Source organism: Ctenocephalides felis, unplaced genomic scaffold, assembly GCF_003426905.1.
Source record: "Ctenocephalides felis isolate EL2017-DRISC unplaced genomic scaffold, ASM342690v1 CF-g0.4_SCAFFOLD_03570, whole genome shotgun sequence".
In the NCBI taxonomy this organism is placed as follows: domain Eukaryota; kingdom Metazoa; phylum Arthropoda; class Insecta; order Siphonaptera; family Pulicidae; genus Ctenocephalides; species Ctenocephalides felis.
In genome coordinates, this window is record NW_020539724.1 from 4,268,079 (window position 1) to 4,287,430 (window position 19,352).

At 28.3% G+C, this 19,352-nt stretch overlaps 4 protein-coding genes across 5 annotated transcripts; 2 read left to right on the top strand and 2 right to left on the bottom strand.

Annotated features, from left to right (window-relative positions):
• Positions 1-625: 625 nt before the first annotated feature.
• On the bottom strand, positions 626-3,479 carry LOC113383104 (another transcription unit protein-like). The gene is given in 11 exon segments (XM_026621356.1): positions 626-768; positions 771-818; positions 1,003-1,174; positions 1,293-1,508; positions 1,667-1,788; positions 1,791-1,828; positions 1,917-2,058; positions 2,061-2,115; positions 2,269-2,477; positions 2,692-3,337; positions 3,432-3,479. Coding segments are annotated over 11 exon segments (1,839 nt in total).
• LOC113383745 (pre-mRNA-splicing factor CWC21-like) lies at positions 3,336-4,250 on the bottom strand. Its single transcript, XM_026622001.1, has 3 exons — positions 4,083-4,250; positions 3,860-3,974; positions 3,336-3,656 (listed from the first exon to the last, which is right to left on the bottom strand). Exons 1-3 carry the CDS (start codon positions 4,123-4,125, stop codon positions 3,479-3,481), a joined length of 336 nt encoding a protein of 111 aa, XP_026477786.1. The 5' UTR covers positions 4,126-4,250; the 3' UTR covers positions 3,336-3,478.
• A 202-nt stretch (positions 4,251-4,452) lies between these two features.
• On the top strand, positions 4,453-6,925 carry LOC113383735 (probable aminopeptidase NPEPL1). Of its 2 annotated transcripts, none has more exons than XM_026621989.1 (11): positions 4,453-4,624; positions 4,691-4,852; positions 4,913-5,095; positions 5,158-5,316; positions 5,390-5,479; positions 5,540-5,692; positions 5,772-5,989; positions 6,070-6,226; positions 6,313-6,489; positions 6,568-6,678; positions 6,746-6,925. In XM_026621989.1, the coding sequence occupies exons 2-11, from the start codon at positions 4,706-4,708 to the stop codon at positions 6,860-6,862; spliced, it is 1,512 nt and encodes a 503-aa protein (XP_026477774.1). In that variant the 5' UTR covers positions 4,453-4,624; positions 4,691-4,705; the 3' UTR covers positions 6,863-6,925. The 2 variants fall into 2 exon arrangements, with proteins under 2 accessions (XP_026477774.1, XP_026477773.1); XM_026621988.1 differs by having other exon boundaries at positions 4,453-4,610.
• Positions 6,926-10,705: 3,780 nt separating this feature from the next.
• Positions 10,706-18,174, top strand: LOC113383742 (transforming growth factor beta-1-induced transcript 1 protein-like). Its single transcript, XM_026621998.1, has 5 exons — positions 10,706-10,901; positions 16,802-16,858; positions 16,924-17,097; positions 17,411-17,641; positions 17,722-18,174. The coding sequence occupies exons 1-5, from the start codon at positions 10,899-10,901 to the stop codon at positions 17,797-17,799; spliced, it is 543 nt and encodes a 180-aa protein (XP_026477783.1). The 5' UTR covers positions 10,706-10,898; the 3' UTR covers positions 17,800-18,174.
• The last annotated feature ends 1,178 nt before the right edge of the window (positions 18,175-19,352 follow it).

The following is a 19,352-nucleotide window of genomic DNA, read 5'->3' on the forward strand; positions in this document are numbered from 1 at the left end:
ATATATTTATAAAGAATTATTTAACAATGTAGGAAAATCTCTACATCATCAAATGAATGATATAAAGAGTTTGTAATTAATAAATGTTTGTTTCTGTTAAAAATAACAGATAGTTGAAAGCAATACTAATAATTTCAAATGATTGAACCAACAATAATATTAAATTTTACCTTTCAGTCTCACAGGACACGTTATTAGTATTAACTAATAAATATGCTTTAATATAATAAAAACACTCATATTCAAATAATTAACCTTAAAACTGTAAATATTTGACATCGACATGCACTGGGACATCTGATTTGTGCGTCATAATGGCGTCCTGTCAATGTGAAATAATTAAAAGACCTGAAGTTATATGCGGAAACCAACTTCACACAATAACCACAATTTCGTTATGAAATATGAAATTAATTAATAATGAGCTTTTAATACTTTTATTAATAAAAGCTTTACCTTAGTACAATACATTCAAAATACAAATCTATAAGTAAAAAAAAATATTAATTTAAAACAATCTTTATAGGTGTTTAATAAAAAACACAATTACGATAACAAACCATAAGATACATGATTTTATGTCAATTTTATTATTTATATATAATTATTATTAATCATTAAGTGTCTAATCATCATCTGACTTATTAGAATCATTATCAGCACCAGATTTGTTAGAAGTATCAGCATCATCATCACCACTTCCACTAGCCGCACTGCCTTCATCAGAATCCTGCAATGCCTTAGTTTTATCAGTTTTCTTGGCTTTGTGGCTTCAAAATCTGAACCATCTTCATCAGAAGAATATATTGCCCCACCAGCTATAAAAAAATTAATAAATTTTAAAAACATTATTAACCAATAATCTAATGTTTGAACTTCTATCATTAAATATTGACTTATAAGGTTTAAAATTAATTTTTATACATGATACAAAACTAAAAATTAATACCATGAAAAAATTAAAATTAATAATATACATACTTTTTGCTGAACCAGATGCACCATTTTTTGGTTTATTAAATTTATTTTTGATAGCTGCAATTGAAATGGCTCCTTCATCTTCAGATCCCTCATCTTCACGAAATGCTGTGTGAGCAGCAGAGTCCCTACTGCGTTTTGGTTTTGATGTTGGACGTGATGATCGCATGGCTTGTCGGAGCTTCTCTTCCTCTTTCTATAATAGTACCAAATTTTATATATTATACCAGTAATAAATTACAAAGCATTAAAAGTAAATTTAATTTTTTCACTGTCTCTGAATATTCAGAATATTGGCATGCAACTAGTATTACCTTCAAATTCCACTTCCTATCTGCATCAGGATCATGACCAACTTGTGAAAGAATTTTGATACCAGTGGTTTTTTGTGACCTATCTGCCAGTGACATTGTCATCTTTCTATGCGTAAATGATTCTGTAGAATGTGGACGGAAAGTCAATTTATTTCTGAAAACAGCTTGACCCTGCAAACCAGTTCCTTGTCGAATAAATAGATGATTGTGGTCTCCCTGTAGATGAAAACAAGTAAAGATATACAACTTTATTTTTCTGAGGTACAACAGTGTTTTAATAGTTAAAATCAAACAAGATTCAAAAATACAACTCACTAAAACAATTGTTAATATTAATATGATTAAATAATATTTAATCAACTTATAATATATACCTGCAGAGGTTGCTTATAAACATCAAAAATTTCAGAACCCAAGTGAAGACTCAAGCTACCATCAGACCATTTGATAAATCTAGCATTAGATTCCTTAACAATATTTCCATCTTTATCAAAACTTCTCTCCATCGTATTGTGTTTTCTACTTTCAATTTTAATCTGTTTGGAAACAATACATACATATATATATATATAGATATATAATATAATATATATCATTTGCATAAAACTGGTGAAAGAGGATTACCTGGCTCTACCCTCTTCATCAAGAGTTTCTTCTTCATCAATTTCATCTTCATAGGTATCTTTATCAAAAGGCCTAGGTTCAACAGATAAAAAATTTGGCAACTTCACAAAATGTAGCTCCCGACCCAAATCTATACTAATTTTGGTATTTCAACATCAATTCTAGTCTCCGGGATAGGTTCTGGCTCTGGTTCTTCATACTACAACAAAGACATTAAAATAAGTCACTTAAATTAATTATTTATGTGTAAGAATATAAAGAACATTGGTACTATTTTACCAAAATATAAAAACTCATATTAAATTTATAGTAAATAATTTTATATTGTATTATATAATAAATGTCTACTCACATCTTCTAATGTAGTAACTCTTTGTGTTGATTGCTCTCCCTCATCATCTGAACTCCTTCTTCTTTCATCATCACTTCTGGCACGTTCTTCTCTATCAGAATCAGCTCTTCGATCACTTTCACTCCCACTATCTCTTGCATCAGACTTTCTGCCCTTGTCTTCTTCACTACTGATGTCATCAGCATCTCCAAAAAGAGCATCCGCAGTAACTATTGTTTAAGAAAATATTATATTATATAAAGTAATAAACAAAAGAGCCAAGTTTTGATAAATGTGAGTTTAACATTTAACAATATTTGAAATTATTCTTGCCATTATTTCAATTCTTTTATAATGTGATATGTGCAGAAATAAATGATCTAAAACTGCATTCTAAAACTTATGTATATATATATATATATATATATATATATAATATTATACCTGTGTCATCTTTTGCTTTCCCGTCACTATCACTACTATCAGAATCTATTCTTCCAGCTTTAACTTTTTTCCCCTTTTTCTTTGTATCAGAACCAGAACCGGAATCACTGGATAGATCGGCACGTTTTCTTTTTGCTTTGACATCAATATCACTATCCTCTGACATTGGTTGGCCATCTTTATCTTTACTCTTTTGTGACCTGTCACTCCTGTGTGATGCTTGTGACTCAGTAGGGCTTTGGGATCTGCTACGAGAACCACTTTTATTAGAATGTCTAGATCGTTCTGATCTTGCACTTTGAACAGATCGTGATCTGCTTCTGCTTTGACTTCTACCTTTACTTGGACTTCTGCTCCTGCTTAATGTTTTTCTTTCATGAATAGTTCTGCTCCTGCTCTTACTCCTACTTCTACTTTTACTCCTGCTGCGGCTTTTACTTTTGTTTTGACTCCTACTTCTACCTTCACTTAGACTCCTGCTATGACTTCTACTTCTGCTAGGACTTCTACTTTTGCTTCTACTTCTATTGGAAGTGTGACTTTTATTTGATTTTATGCTATTAGCAGGGCTACGAGAATCAGATTTTCGTGAAGGGGATGGAGATGCAGGCTGCGTGAATGAGCTTTTCCTGATTCTGAATGATGACTAGAAGCTCTTGAGGATCTACGAGATCCCCTTGAAGACTTTCTGGAATCTTTTGAAGATCTTCTTGAGGACCTTCTAGATGAATTTCTTGAACCTGATCTATGGGAGTCAGGGCTGACAGAACCTCTCTGAGAACTAGCATCAATCTGTAAATTGGGAGAATTTGGACCCACTATAATGGCCTCCTGATCGAGCAGGGCTGGCAGGTTCACCACTTTGGTGTGGAGAATTGCTTCTATGAGATGCAGGTGAATGAGATGCTGACCTAGAACCTGGTGATTGTGGTGAATTTGATCTATATTCCGCGGGTGAATTTGATCTATAAAACACAAAATTAAAGAAAAATTGAAAAATAATTGTAATTGGCTTCAGTCATTTACTATACATTTGAAAGACAAAATTCTTCACAGAGTTTACAAACAAATATTTTTACAAAGACAACTAACCATAGATTAAAGTAGTTGATAGATAAATTGAACCAACAACGAGGCACAAGAAAGTTGTAACAATAAAACAAATTACCTTGACTGTTGCTCAAGAGAATAACCAGGAGTTGGAACTGGATCTTGATTTACTGAAACAGCAGGACTGGGACTCCTACTGCGAGACGAGCCCGAATCCGATTCACTATCAGATCCTATTTATAAAAGTAGTTGTTTAATACATTTATTTATGTTAATTTTCTTGAATATGTTTAATTGTATTGTGGACTAGGTTATAGTAAGCCTATAGGTTATTATTGTACCTCTATCATTATTAGAACATTCTCCCCTTTTCTTGGGGCCCATATTTTTATAGTAAATATTATTTCAATTATGATAATAGTATCTTGAACAACAGCCTTATATTGATAGCACAAAAGTATTTACAAACTCAAATATTCACAATATAAACTTAACCATGATGTCAGTTTGACAATTCCGGCAACTAATTTGACACAAAGCAACGACTTGCCAACTAAATATGCAAAAACCAGATTTTATTTTTTTGATTTCTGTAGCAACTTCACAGCACGCCAATCTGGTGTTTTTGGTAAACGTCAAATTAACAGATATTAGTTCCTCTATATTTTTAAGCCATTAGAAAATTTAATTTAGAATTTTATTACTGTATAATTACAGTTCGTTGTTATACAATTTAATATACCTTTCTTTACATATAAAATTAGATAGAAATGTTAATTTAAATCAAACGGTTTTAGATGTATTATCAAAAATAACCACTTGTACTTTGTACTTGAATGAACTTATGAGATATATTTAATCCCAGAAAGGTGGTGTGATATAAGTATTGAAATATTTGTATATTTAAATTAAAATAGTTCTAACATATTGAGAATATTAATATTTTCAGTATTTAAAATATATCATGACTGCCACAATTGTTTATAAGTCTGGTCTGACAAAGACAGACCCCCAGTCCCATCCAGTATTAATATTGGGACAATTGAAACACCTGCGCGCATTAAAATTCGAACAAGTCGCTTGCAAATTGCAGCCACATGTCACATCCGAGGTAAGTATGATAAGTTTAAAAATAATTACTCTATATAAAATTTGCCTATTTCTTTTACAGACATTTTCAACAGCTGTATGCAGTTTGAACCCGTCCCCAACTGATTCTTGTCCTTTATATTTAAATTTGGCAACAATTGCTGCTTTGCCAGTCAACTGTAGCCGTCATAATGCACCATCTCGTGCTCATGCACTTACAAAACTGATTAAAATTTCTAGTATTCCTGTGACTGAAACAATAGTGGTACTTATTAAATTGTTATAATTAATGTGTATACTTTTATTAATATCTATTCATGATATTAGATTGTATGCACTCGAGAAGATGCTTATGCAAGTGGTTGTGCAGTAGCAAGGGCTTATCCACTGTATAATAATAAATCAGGAAAAACTCGTGCTGATTATACAGTCAATGTTGAATTTTTAATTGTAGATTCTGAACCCTTAACTAATGAAGATATTGAGGTAAAATATAGAAATTTTGCATATTTCATTAGATATATATCTATACTGCACTTTATATTGTTTATGTTCTCAGTGTTTAAACTACACAGCCCATGGGATTCGTTTAACAGCAAAAATTGTAGATGCCCCTACAAACTTTATGAATGTTCACCACTTCTTAGAGGTATTATTATTATTTTTCAATTACCTTTACAAAAATAAAATCAAAATTATTCTGCCTTAGGAAATAAATAGTGTTGGAAAAAGTTTGGGTATAACACCAATGGTCATTCGAGGTGAAGATTTGAATTCAAAAGGTTTTGGAGGTATTTATGGAGTTGGTAAAGCTTCAACATCTCCTCCAGCTTTAGCAGTTTTGTCTTACAAACATCCTGAAGTAAGCTTTATAAATTTTTACAAAGATATCGATCAAAAATATATCCAATTTCAAAATTTGTCTTCATGATTTATGATAGGCTACAAAAACAGTAGCGTGGGTTGGCAAAGGTATAACTTATGACACCGGTGGCCTTAGCATCAAATCAAAAACAGGAATGCCTGGTATGAAACGTGATTGTGGTGGAGCAGCTGCAATTTTAGGAGGTTTTTATGCTGCAGTAAAAAATGGATTCAAACAAAATTTACATGCAGTCTTCTGTTTGGCTGAAAATTCTGTTGGTCCCAATGCAACTAGGTACTAATTATTTTTAGTTTAAATTTATTTGCTTAATTCTTAATCTAATTTAATTTTTTTTTAAAATTTTTGTACTAAAGGCCAGATGATGTTCATACACTTTACTCTGGTCGTACTGTTGAAATCAATAATACTGATGCAGAAGGTCGCCTAGTTCTTGCAGATGGAGTTGCCTATGCTAACAAAGATCTAAAAGCAGATATTATACTTGACATGGCAACTTTAACTGGAGCACAGGTAAGTTTTGCCTGGCAAATCTTATAATTTTATTTTATTTAAAATAGCATGTCAAGTATAATATCAGTATAATTACTTCTTATTAGGGTATTGCTACTGGTGCTTACCATGGTGCAGTGTTGACCAACAGCCAGGAATGGGAAGTTGGGTGTGTTGCTGCAGGAAAATCTTGTGCAGACTTAGTTTTTCCAATACCCTTCACTCCTGAATTACATTTTAGCCAGTTTGATTCTGTTATAGCAGATATGAAAAATTCAGTTGCCGTATGTATTTCAAAGTATTTTCTTATTTTATACTACCTTATTTGAAATGCATTAAGTTGATGCAATGTATTTATTTAGGATAGAGAAAATGCATTAAGTTCCTGTGCTGGTCTTTTCATAATGGCTCAGTTAGGATTCGATTTTCCAGGTGTTTGGATGCATGTTGATATGGCTTATCCAGTTAGCTGTGTAAGTTTATTAAAACTAATATACAATATATAACTCTGAGCCATTATATTACCTTTTTTTTGTTTAGGGTGAACGTGGAACAGGATATGGAGTGGCGTTCCTCTGCACTTTGTTTGGAAAATATTCAAAGTCCAAAATGTTGCAAGCAATTTCTCCAGATGTAGATGCAGCATCTACAAAATAAAATGCATTTTATATCATTGTTATTTTTTAACTAGACATAAGTATTACTTTTTTGTATTATTCTCAAAGCTCTTATTTTTAATTTTTATATTTTAATTCCTTAATTAATTGGTGATGTGTTTTATTGGTGTTTAACTATTTTATGGTGCAAATAAATAAAAGTATTTGTATCATAATAGATTTTTGAAAAATAAATTCTTTGCAACTGAGGATCATTTAGTTATTATTTGAGACTAGACATCAGATATTACAAAATTTTTGATAATTGCATTTATAAATTTTGTACAGAAAATTGTTTGACCAATTAGGTATTAAATTTTCATACTTTTTTTGTAATGGAGTAAGGTAATTTTTACAGATTTTTTTAATTTAAATATAATATAATGTAAACATAACACAAAAGATCTCTTAATTGTATTTTATAACTTGCAATAAATATATTAAATAGAGTTGATATACGCTAATTTCATTTATAATTACATTTTTTGAGTTGTTTTTAGAATCTCTTCCAAACAACTGGTTTTATAAATTCTTATATTTTATGGAACATGAATTATATATAATATAAAAAATATTGATCTTTTTAATTGACGTTGTACATTATGTAATGTTTATGAATGTTAAACTATTAAAATAGTTGTTATTGTTAATTGTTATGAACTATATCAATAAAATGTGTAACAAGATAATTAAATTTCATATACATTCTTAAAAGAATTATGACTCAATTAATAACGACGCTTTTATCAATAATAAAAACCGACGTCACTTCGAAAAAAAGTATAATAATTTTTATGATTTTATTTATAAGTACTCTACTGATAATTTTTTATGATATATTTATACAATGTTAAACAAATATATCCTGATAAAAATATAAAATTGCATTCGTATTTTATTAATTTTCGCCTTTTTCATATGTTCATCGCGGTGAATTAATAAAAAAATATTTGAGCAGTTTTAGCAGAAAATTGTATTAGAATTAGATTTTTTTATAAATATAGACATTTGATAAAGAGTATATCAACTGTTGGAAAATTCTGTGCCTGGTACTGAATTACCATCAGGTTGGTCTTAAATATTCTGTGACCTAGAATCACGTCCATGTGCGTGACTTATATACATATTTTTTGGAAAAATGGGCCACTTAATCTATATATGAAATGCTATCTTTAAGGTCTTCTTTGTGAACTTCTGATAACTTAAATAAAACTCAAACAAAGGTGTGAAAGATAGCATTAATCGATATCGTAATAATAAAGGTACTTTTAATTGTTCGGTTCTATAGTAAAATAAATTAACTATAATTATTGCTGGCTTTTGTGAAATAATTATTCCAAGAAATATTAAATTAATTAAGATATGAAGGTTTTCTTATCATTTTTATTTTTTACATCATTAAGCGACGCACTTGATGAATCAACAATTTGTTACCAGAGGAATAAGACTCTTAGCCTGGATGCATGAAACAGAAAGAGTATGGGTGCAATTTTATAATAATTTTAGTCAAATATTTTTGAAAATTCCTTACAACCCTGAAACTATTTTCAATCAATCGATCACCATTTAATCAGCTCTATCTTTCCTGATATCTTTTTTCTAATAAAACAAAAATCGTTATTGTTCATGCCGTGTGCAAAACTCGGTTAAACTTTGATCTAATCACATCAAATTTATTTTTATCAAAACGGATCAATAACATGTTCCTTATCTAAATTATTACTGAATTGTTATAGTGTTCAAAACAATGATAAATATTTATGAGGATGTAATTTACCGTCGAATTTTAATTGTCATATGTAATCCAGGAACTGAATGATGTAATAAAATGATAATATCGGGCAAATAATATATATTACGTACATATGTTCACCGATATACTGCCTTCTATATTTTCAATTGAAAATCGAAATCACTACCGCTTGATATTAGACTGTCCGAGGTCGTTATGGAACTTGGAACCGTAGTTGCAAAGCCAAAGCTTTTACCACAAGGCCACGGAAGAGCCCAGCTTATATTATTTATATTAACTAAAAATTTTATGGTAAAAAGTAATAAGAATCAATTATGATATAATTATTATTACATGCTTCGAAAAATAATTGCATTTATCTAATCTTTCAAGTGTTAATTTCCTTGATTAATTGAAAAAATAGATGAGAACATTTGATTTTAATAATTAAAAAAAATAGAAAAATGAAGAAATAACAATAGAAAAATTCACTTTATTTATTAAAAATTCGTACAACCGATAAAGTATACGATGATTTTCGTATATAATCATTTTATATGTTAATTCCTCGAAAAATAGATGTATGCAAGTAATCCTCTTAAGTGGAAATTTCCTCGATTATTTGAAAACTATCTTATCAATAATAATTCATAATTACGCAGAATAAATCAATTATGTCATACTTTGGGTGTTGTGTGCAAAATCTATAATAATTTCATAACATTGATATACTAGATAATGTAATGATGACTTTTATAATCGAAATTTTGTGGTTATAAATTGTGGGGACTTTATAATTGGAAATGACTCGACAAATTGGGCGTGGAGTAAGTATGGATATTTAAAAAAAAAAAAAAAATTCAAAATTAAATTCTTCTTAAAATATTTGCAGAAAAATCAAGTAATTTCTAATATTTTATTACAAAATTCTATATAATTTTTGCAGTAATATACTATGGGCATTTAATAAAAATATCAAGACATGTTTAAATAAACGACTTATTAAAATAGCATTATTCCAAATTTTTATATTTATTATTCCAAATTTTTATGAATTTACTTTAAACACACATACTTCTTCCAATTCTGATGTTAAACGATTCAGAATAGTTAAAATGCTATTGTCCAGTCGGATTTTCTTACGATTTTTCCTAATTTGAAGAAGAATAGAACCCAAACCTTTAGGTATAAAGAAAAATGTAAAAGGATTTGTTCTCTCTGATCTCTCTAATCCAAATTTCATTTTTTTATGATCAACTAATTCCAAATATTTATGATTTTTTACACGCATATACAATTACAAATTTTGGGGTTAAACGATTCAGAATAGTTAAAACGATATTGTCAAGTCGGAGTTTTTGCGAATTTCATAAATTTCTCCTTCGGGAAGTTGAAAAAGCTTAGAACCCAAACCTCTAGGTATAAGGATAAATGTTGAAAAAAGTAAGGAAACGTTTTGTTCTTCTTTAAGAAGCTGGATGGTGTAATTTTTGTTGGAATAATGTACAGTAGAATTTCTCTAATCCGGCGCTTCTATAGACCGACACTCCAACAGTCCGACACCCTCGTGGCCGAAGTTTTGGACAATTTTCCGGAAATTTTTGGACATTTCCGATATCATAAATGTATTGAAAATTAGACTTCACTATGATCTTGTAATCTGAACATTCCAGTAATCCGGCACCCGGGTTTTTAATAGAGCCGGATTAGTGAAATTCTACTGTATTCCTAAAGTTGGAGAAAAATTGAAAAATAGTGTATAGATGCACCATGTTTATAATACAGCAACGCATCTAATCAACTCCAATTTAAACAAAAACTCCTAATTAAATCACAAATTATATTTACATTATCCGATATAAATTTCCGTTCCGCCTTTAATAAATTTTCATTTGAATTTTATAGCATGTGTGCAATAAACAAATTCTTGAATCATTAAAATAATACATATGTGATAACTGACCTGGATGTTCGGCACGTCACCAGGGTGGGACGGTTGTTGTCCAAGTGTTTTGTACGATGGCATGAGTAATACTAATAACTCTTCGGCGCAGAATCAGATGTCCCCAAACTGCGTGGTTCGCGAGCGATAAAACTGGATAACTCACATGTCGGGAATCGCGTAAGCCGCCTTGCAAATTAGTTTCGCTGGAGCGCTACGGGCGAAAAGTTCATTAGCAATAATAATTAGAGAACGATTAATACCATTTAATTATTGATATTTCTTTAATTTAAGTAATTTCAAGTTGTTAATTTGTTATTTATCAGTTTTGTTATCGAGTACCTACTAAATTGTAGATTCACAATGGTAAGTCTTAATACTTTATATTATTAAAATTTATTTATTTTATTTTTTGCATATATATGCATATATATATATATATATATATATACACATATGTGTATATGTAGAATTTTGTATTAGTGGAACAAATTTTAATTATATAAATAAGAACACTATATTAAAATTTGATTCACTAATAATATTTTCCACTAATGATAACTTTAATACGTGATACTTATTACTTATTACTTTATATTATTAAAATTTTTTTTTATTATTTGCATATATGTATATGTAGAATTTTGTATTAATAGTGGAACGAATTTTAATTATATAAATAAGAACACTATATCAAAATTCGTTACATTAATAATATTTTAAACTAATGATAGTTTTAATAATTGATACTTAACTTAATACTTTATATTATTAAAATTTATTTATTTTATTTTTTGCATATATGTATATGTAGAATTTTGTATTATTAGTGGAACGAATCTGAATTATGTAAATAAGAACACTATATCAAGATTGGTTCCACTAATTAAATCTTCAATACTTAATACTTAACTTAATACTTTATATTATTAAAATTTATTTATTTTATTTTTTGCATGTATGTATATTAGGGCGGGTTAAAGGTCACTTCGGCATATATGATTTTCGGATACTAGGGATCAAAATAAGATACTTTGCTGAAGAAACCATACCTCTGAAATGAATTCTGATGTCCCGTGAGTTGACCCAAAAATATGGGCATGGGTGAATGGGCTTTCCAAAGTTAGTGGGGGTCGGTCATACATTTGGACTAAATGGTTCAAAATGGAATTTTTCAAATTTCAACCCTTATTTTTGGGCAATTGCACGGGACATCAGAATTCATTTTAGAGGTATAGTTTCTTCAGCAAAGCATCTTATTTTGATCCCTGGTATCCGAAAATCATGTGTGCCTAAGTGACTTTTTTGGCGCATACTAATGAATATGTAGAATTTTATATTAATAGTTTTTTAAAAAATGTCCCAAGGACTACCATTGAGTTACCTACCAAAAAGAAATATATCAATTGTGTATAACAGATTACTATTCATTTTCGTATATCTTAATTTCAGTTTATAAATCCTACTCATGGATTTATTTTCAAACTTTAAATATCGATTCGTACATTTTAATTCAGTTTACTTTGCTGGCTTGATTTATAGAACAATATTCATTAATCGCTTAATTGATTAATAAAGTCAGCTATAAAGTTCAAATATATTTCAGCAACAATTTAAATTAAAGTAATAAACCATAAATAATTTATATATTGCATGTTCATAAAATTAAAATTAATTTTCCATTGTTCGAAAATATTCTCATAAATCTTCCTTATCGCAAATCTTCGTCATTTTACCATATGTTTAGCTAAGAATGATTAAAAACTGATAAATTTATGATTAATAGAATAAAGAATTAAAGGAATGAATACTTTATTTCCGTATTGAACATTTTATAAAATTTAGTCGTTGAACTATCTATACATATAGTTTAACGTCTAACTTTGAATTTGTACATATGATTTTTTAATGTTTTGAGGAGGGGTTTTTATTTGCTTATTTGAAATTGAAAATATTAGTTAATTGAAATTCTAATAGTATTTAATATTACTGATTACAAATTAGAGAGTAAATTCATTAAATTGCCATTATAAGTTCTGATTTTTAGTAAAAATTATATATAGCACCAGGAACGTATGTGGATATAAAATCCTTCATAAACAAAATATAAGGCTATATATATATAATTATTACTCATTTTTTATTTATATTGTTGATATAATGTTGTGACTGGATACAAATTGTCTTTTGTTTACGTGAAGTTAAAAGTTAATAAAATTCATGATAAGTGGTCGTACTGATACTCATAAATTTTTTGCGTCTTTTTATTTTATAATTTCAACAAGGACCCACGTTTTTTTAAATTTTATAATCATGAACAAATTGTTTGGATTTAGTTAAACTATAAATATAAATCTTGATCCGTGAGTAACAGACTGTTTTGAAATAATAATATTTATGCCAAATAAATACTATCATTTGATTACAAATTAAATATAAATACAAAGATACGACTCTTCTTACGATTAATGGCAAAAACAAAACCGTTAAGTATTCTTTTTATGGATATTCTTATTATGGATATTAGTCAATAGCGAATATAATTAACAATTGTGTAAAAGAGTGAATTAATTGCAATATCTATGAAAAATTTTCATTTTTATCAAAAAATTTATTGTGATAAATTTTTTGGACATTCTATCATATTACTTATTAAGAGCACCAACATTTTATTGCTACTTATTTTATTACAATTCAAGAATTATCTTCTTTGCGGTATTATATTTATATTTCCTTAATCAAGAATTAGTAATGATTCAAATTAAATTCGTTTTAGTAATTTCTTGGAACGTAGATTACACCATATTTTTGTTTGTAATTTTGTTTGTATTACACTGCTATTAATACAAGAAACTGGATATCTCACTTCTGTGTAGAAACATTAGATTTTAATAGGAAATGCTAAATATAAATCTAATTAGTAGTCTGTTAATAAAGATTACGGTGGCATATTTACATGAACGTTCAATCGGATATAGCACAGTGCAAAAGAATTAATTGAAACATAGTAAGAAATATTTTTCTAACAATAAATTGAACTGAATTTAAAGATAAGTTAGATGAAAAACGCGATAGGTATAAAATTCTTTCTGAAAGTTTCTTATTTCAAATTATTTTTAAGTAATAATGAATTTGGAATTTGTGCTTCCTCAGATTATTATTTCATGCAGATTTGCCCACATGCATGCATGGTAGGCGAAAACTTGTAATAATAATAATAAACTGTATGCACGTTCACTGCAGCCTACATCATTATAAATATATATATATATATATATATATATATATATATATATATATATAAACATATAAATAACTACTAATTTATATACATATATATGTATATGTATATATATATATATATATGTAGAAGGTAACCCAATGGTAGTCCTTGGGACATTTTTTAAAAACTTTTTTGCTGTGATGACAAAAAGGCTATTTTTACTTGAAAGCATATTTTTTACTTATATAGTTACCTTATTATGAGCTTCAGGAGTTCAAGTTTCTATACCGAGATAGAAACAACCTGGTGTCAAGCAGTAGTAACATCGGTTTTAACTTGAAAATATAGATAGCAATACGTTTTCAAGTAAAAATAGACCTTCTCCGACATTGCTGCACCCAATAAAAAAGTCATCATCAGTATAAGAATTTCTAATAATAAATTTATCAAAGAGATAGGACAATAAATTTAGTTGGCAACTATAAGGCTATTAAGAAGTCATCATAGTTGCTTATAGGACTTGTTAGAGTTAGAGTTATAGATTTTTTTACGTTTCATAGGTTTCTGAACATTTTGGCATACCTCAGAAAAAATTTATGTATGTGCGTGTATGCCAAATGTCATGTCAAAAAATTTATAATTTTCAAAAAACATGAACATTTTAAAAAAATTAATATTTTAGGATGCGAAAAATTCTTAATTTGCCTTAAGGCACGATGCCTCTAGTTTTATTTATAAGGTTGCCAAAAAAATTGTCTGATTAAGATACAGTACGTATGAATCATACCAAATAAATAATTACATGAAAAAATATATTAACAAAAGCTTCACATATGAAAATGATTTTGCAATTAGCAGCATATTTAAAAAATACCACGAAAATCATAAAATAAATAAAAAAAATAAAAATTAAATTACCTCTTATCTGAAAGAAAACACGAATTTCGCAGTTCCTTCCTGTATTCATAATGAGCTGGCTTCTTCCATATATGCAGTCGTTTCGTTTGTGTATATTTTGTTGTAAAATTTTTGCGGTCGACCTTACACAAGTGCATATGTATTGCAAATGCGATAATGCCATTGAATTGAAACAACAAATCATATTGTGCAACTTCTTATTAAGAAATGAATCACGAATATGCGACGTTAGGTTCCAAAATTAAATGGAGGAGAAAACTGAAAAAAAAACAAAATTTGAGTAATAAACTTAATTATAAAAATTGTAAATGGATTATTATAAAATATTATAGACTTTTTTGTGGCTCTGTGGTTAACGCTTTTGTCTTTCAACTAGGTTTCTGGTTCGATGACCACTCTTCGGAGAGCCTGATGGCAAGTAGTAGTTGAAGACGTTTATACTTAATTATGGAATTTATAAAAAAAAAATGTCTGTAAACTATTGTTGGATTTTCCCTGGCTTAGTTGCAAAATTTTCTGTTTTCCAACTAGGTTTCTGGTTTGATGGCACTACTTCGGACTGCTTGATGGCAAGCAGAAGTTCTTTTTCGTCCTTCTCCTTTTTCTACTATAAATCCAAATTAAATTTCATTTTACAATATTAGATTCACAAAAGCATTCTAATAAAATTCTTCTTACCTACCCTTTTCAAAAGAACTTTTTCATTTGTCATGTAATCCATATCATTTTTTAGGAAAATGAATGAGGGCGAATGCCTGATGCTCATATTAATAATACTAATTATGATTTTTCTAAAAATAACTTTCACTAATAAAAGAATGATAATTGTGTATGATGACCAATAAGCTAATTTATGATATTACAGAAATTATCTCAAAACGGATTTTGTTCTGATATCGTAATGTTCTAGTTATTCGCTAAACTAGTTTCCTGGCAGATTTGTATAAAATATAGATTAGCTGATAAAAAGTTGATCATTTCATTCATTACAATATTTACTTAATCAAAATTATTCAACATTCCGTAATGAAAGTTATATATATAAATATATTAATAAAAAGATCAAGGAGACATCTTTTTTGAACAACTCGTTCCTTGATATATAATTAATTTGCCTATGTAATAAGCATTTTGGTATTTATGATTTCCTTAAATTTTTATTTGGATGCTTTCATTATGATAGGTTTATTGGATATGATAGTACTTTTACATAATATTTAAAAAAAATATATTTAACTTAACGATTCTTTCATATCGTATTTTAAAATTTCAATACTCATATGACATGCTCGATCAAATCAACCAAGGATAGTCAAAACCTTTTGTTATTTTTTTTTTCAAATTATATTACAATCGTAGTAAACTAAATTAATTTTAATCAACAAAAAACAACTATGAACTGCACCATGCATATAGTGTGACCAAAATACATCCAAAATTTTCATTAATAACGATTATATAAATACAAACTTCTGGCAGAGCGGTAGTAATTAGACGAAAATGGTATGTGATGATTATTTTTTATAAATTTCTGAAATTTTGGAAATATTCATTTTTCTAGAACTTAATGATACTGTCATATCAAATGTGTCAGTTGAACTTATGTATTCAAAGCAACACATGAGTTCAAATGTTACATTTTATAAACTAAAATTATTTTTTATATTTTCACATTGATTTTCCTGTAAATTTTAGTAAAAACTTATGTGATTTTATTTATTAATGTGTAAAAAATATATGTCACTAAAAAGGTATTACTTGCATTTAACTGAAGGTTTCTTGGCAGAAGCTTTTTCTTCCAAATCCTGTACCGCATTATTTGCTGTAATTTTTATGGCGCAATTTTATTCCTAATTATCACATGCAACTTTTGTATTTTAAATAAACTCAGTTACGTATTTGCTATATATAAATAATATATAAATTTATGCACAAACATGAATTTTATTACTTCTCACTGATACCTAATACAGTCGCGTCACTTAGGAATTCGCAACGATCGTCTACGTTCACTGCATTTTAATTAGCAACATTAAATATAATGATAATATTTATTAATTAACTTGCAATAATTCATTAATCAAAATTTATTATTATTATTAATTTAAATATTTTTAATTTATAGTCTGCCACCGCACCTGCTATATCCTGCGACGCTTGTCATGAAGTAATACACGGAAAGGTGGGTAAAATGATTTTATTAAAAAATAAGTATCTTTTTTAAATATTTTTAAATTTTTTTTTCAGATTGTTAGTGCACTTGGCAAGACTTGGCACCCGGAACACTTCAAATGTGATAAGTGCGATAAACCAATTCAAGGCGACACCTTCAACCACCATGAAAATAAACCATGGTGCCAAAGCTGTTATACAAAACATATGTTGAAATCCTGCCACGGATGTGGTAAACCTATCACAGAGGTAAATTTATCACTTTTATAAAAAAAATTTACTTCTGCCTTGGTAGAACATTTAGCCACATATGAAAATTTAATTTATTGAAAAATGTGCTGATACTGTATCCCAGATAGGTAAATTGTTTAGTGGGATTACAGCCAAGAAGACTTTTGAAGGCATAAAATGAAATTTGTCGTATTTTTAATTGTTAGCAAATTTCTGTTATTGTTTTCGGAATCAGCGTCTTCGAATTACTCAAACAATCATGACATCTCAGGAAAAAAATGTGTCGCGCAGACGTTATTAAATTTTTTACTTACCTAATTTTTTTTTCCAGAAAGTGATCGTCGCAGCAGGCCACCATTGGCACGAGGAACATTTCGTTTGCGCCGCCTGCAAGAAACCCCTTAGCGGCCAATCTTTCTTCCAAAAGGACGGAGGAAATTACTGCGCCAAAGATTACCAGGATAAATTTGGGAGCAACTGCAGCGGCTGCAAGAAACCCATTGTTGATAGTGCCATCGTGGCCTTGGAAGGAAAATGGCATCAGGCTTGCTTCACTTGCTTGGTAATAATAAAAAATTAATTATTTTCCAATTATATTTATTTATAATATTTCCAATTATAATGATTCCATTACCTTTTTAGAACTGCAAGAATCCAGTAACCGAGTCAACATTCCACGTTCGCGAAAATCGTCCATTGTGCACGAACTGTGCAAAGTAAATTAGAAGTCTTCTCAACAAACCAAATAACACCGAATCACAAAATATGAAAAAATTTATAAAAATGAAACTAACAAATTGATAAACAGTTTCCGTTTTTCTTTATCTCGTTACAAAAATGAAAATAGTTGAATATAGTTTTGTATAGTATTTTTAACACTTTCTATTATGGTCTTATTGCAAATGTATTTAAAATTTTGATCAAAATTTAATTTATATATATTTTATGACAGTGTGATGTAAATATACTTTTTATATAAAAACAGAGACGATATTTTATATTTTACTCTAACAATAAATCTTAGAAAAATTATCTTAGTACCACTACAATCAAAAATTATATTTTGCTTATGCATTTCAATTATTATACCCATATATTATAATTTTCAATATTTCTTTATATGCTACAGAACCAATATAAAAATTTATTTTTCTAAGTAATTTTATAAAAAAAATTTAAATAAATATGTACCCGCTGCTTTTATATAATTATAAACTATAAGGTATTATAAATAGTGTAATGTAATATATGTAATAAAAATATTAGTAGTAAACTATAAAATAATTTAAATAAAGAAATTTGAAAATTCATCATCTTTTTGAAATTTAAATATAAATAAGTTTATTATTTTAACTATTTAATTTATAAATATGAAGAGACTATGATTAACAAGGAAAACAAAAACTACACGTAATTTTACAAAATGATTTTACGAATTTAGTTTTTATTTTAAGAATATTTTTTTTTAACTTTTTTATGATTAATAATCATAACATATTTTAAAATTAAAAAGTCTTTGATCTTATAATAAAAATGCTTCAATATATTTTAATTATATTTCACATACTTCATATAATTTACGGTTATAAACAAACAGGTATTTCTGAACGTAATATTATAAATTTTAGCAAAACGGAATTGCTCAATACTTTGGATGAAATTAATTTTATAAGTTTGCCACTAAAAGCGAGAAATGATATATGGGAAAAAGTTAAAGGTTTGATATTAATATTTTGGAATTTATTCAACTGTCAATAATAATTTTACATATAATTAAAAATTAGGTGGTCGAGACGTACTTGAATTATCAGAGGAGTTTATGAAAAAATGTGGTCCATTGTTGCCTTACATACCTGAAAGTGATTTGTATTTAATATCCACACGTGGACCTGAGTTTACAACAATTTTAGAAACCTTAGATTTTGATAGGAGAAAATTGGGAATTATCTCTTTTGCCATTGTGAATAGGTAGCCTAATGTAAAATTCTTCGTATCAATATAGAAATATTATTACTATTAATTTATTGTTTGTGTAGCCACAGTAATATACAGAGCATATTATCAAATGCATCAGCCATAAATGAATTGAAAAGTTTGCTCTGCGGATTTTCTTTGTATAATCTTGAAAATATATCACCGAAAGTGATTTTTAATCTAGAGAATAATGCTTTTAGCCGAGTTCATCATTGCAGTATTGAACAAAAACGAGTTAAGTATAATAATTAATATAAACTAAGTGTAAGTGGCACTCCTAGAGTCAAGGAGCACGAACT

Excerpts from the sequence above, each read along its gene's own strand:
- LOC113383745 (XM_026622001.1), bottom strand. The coding sequence starts at position 4,125 with ATGGGCCCCAAGAAAAGGGGAGAATGTTCTAATAATGATAGAG. Across the intron at positions 3,975-4,082 it reads ATGTTCTAATAATGATAGAG|GATCTGATAGTGAATCGGAT; the intron begins GTACAATAATAA and ends TTTTATAAATAG. Across the intron at positions 3,657-3,859 it reads TCTCTTGAGCAACAGTCAAG|ATCAAATTCACCCGCGGAAT; the intron begins GTAATTTGTTTT and ends TGTGTTTTATAG.
- LOC113383735 (XM_026621989.1), top strand. The coding sequence starts at position 4,706 with ATGACTGCCACAATTGTTTATAAGTCTGGTCTGACAAAGACAGACCCC. Across the intron at positions 5,096-5,157 it reads CTGTGACTGAAACAATAGTG|ATTGTATGCACTCGAGAAGA; the intron begins GTACTTATTAAA and ends TCATGATATTAG. Across the intron at positions 5,480-5,539 it reads ATGTTCACCACTTCTTAGAG|GAAATAAATAGTGTTGGAAA; the intron begins GTATTATTATTA and ends ATTCTGCCTTAG.
- LOC113383742 (XM_026621998.1), top strand. Across the intron at positions 16,859-16,923 it reads ATGAAGTAATACACGGAAAG|ATTGTTAGTGCACTTGGCAA; the intron begins GTGGGTAAAATG and ends TTTTTTTTTCAG. Across the intron at positions 17,098-17,410 it reads GTGGTAAACCTATCACAGAG|AAAGTGATCGTCGCAGCAGG; the intron begins GTAAATTTATCA and ends TTTTTTTTCCAG.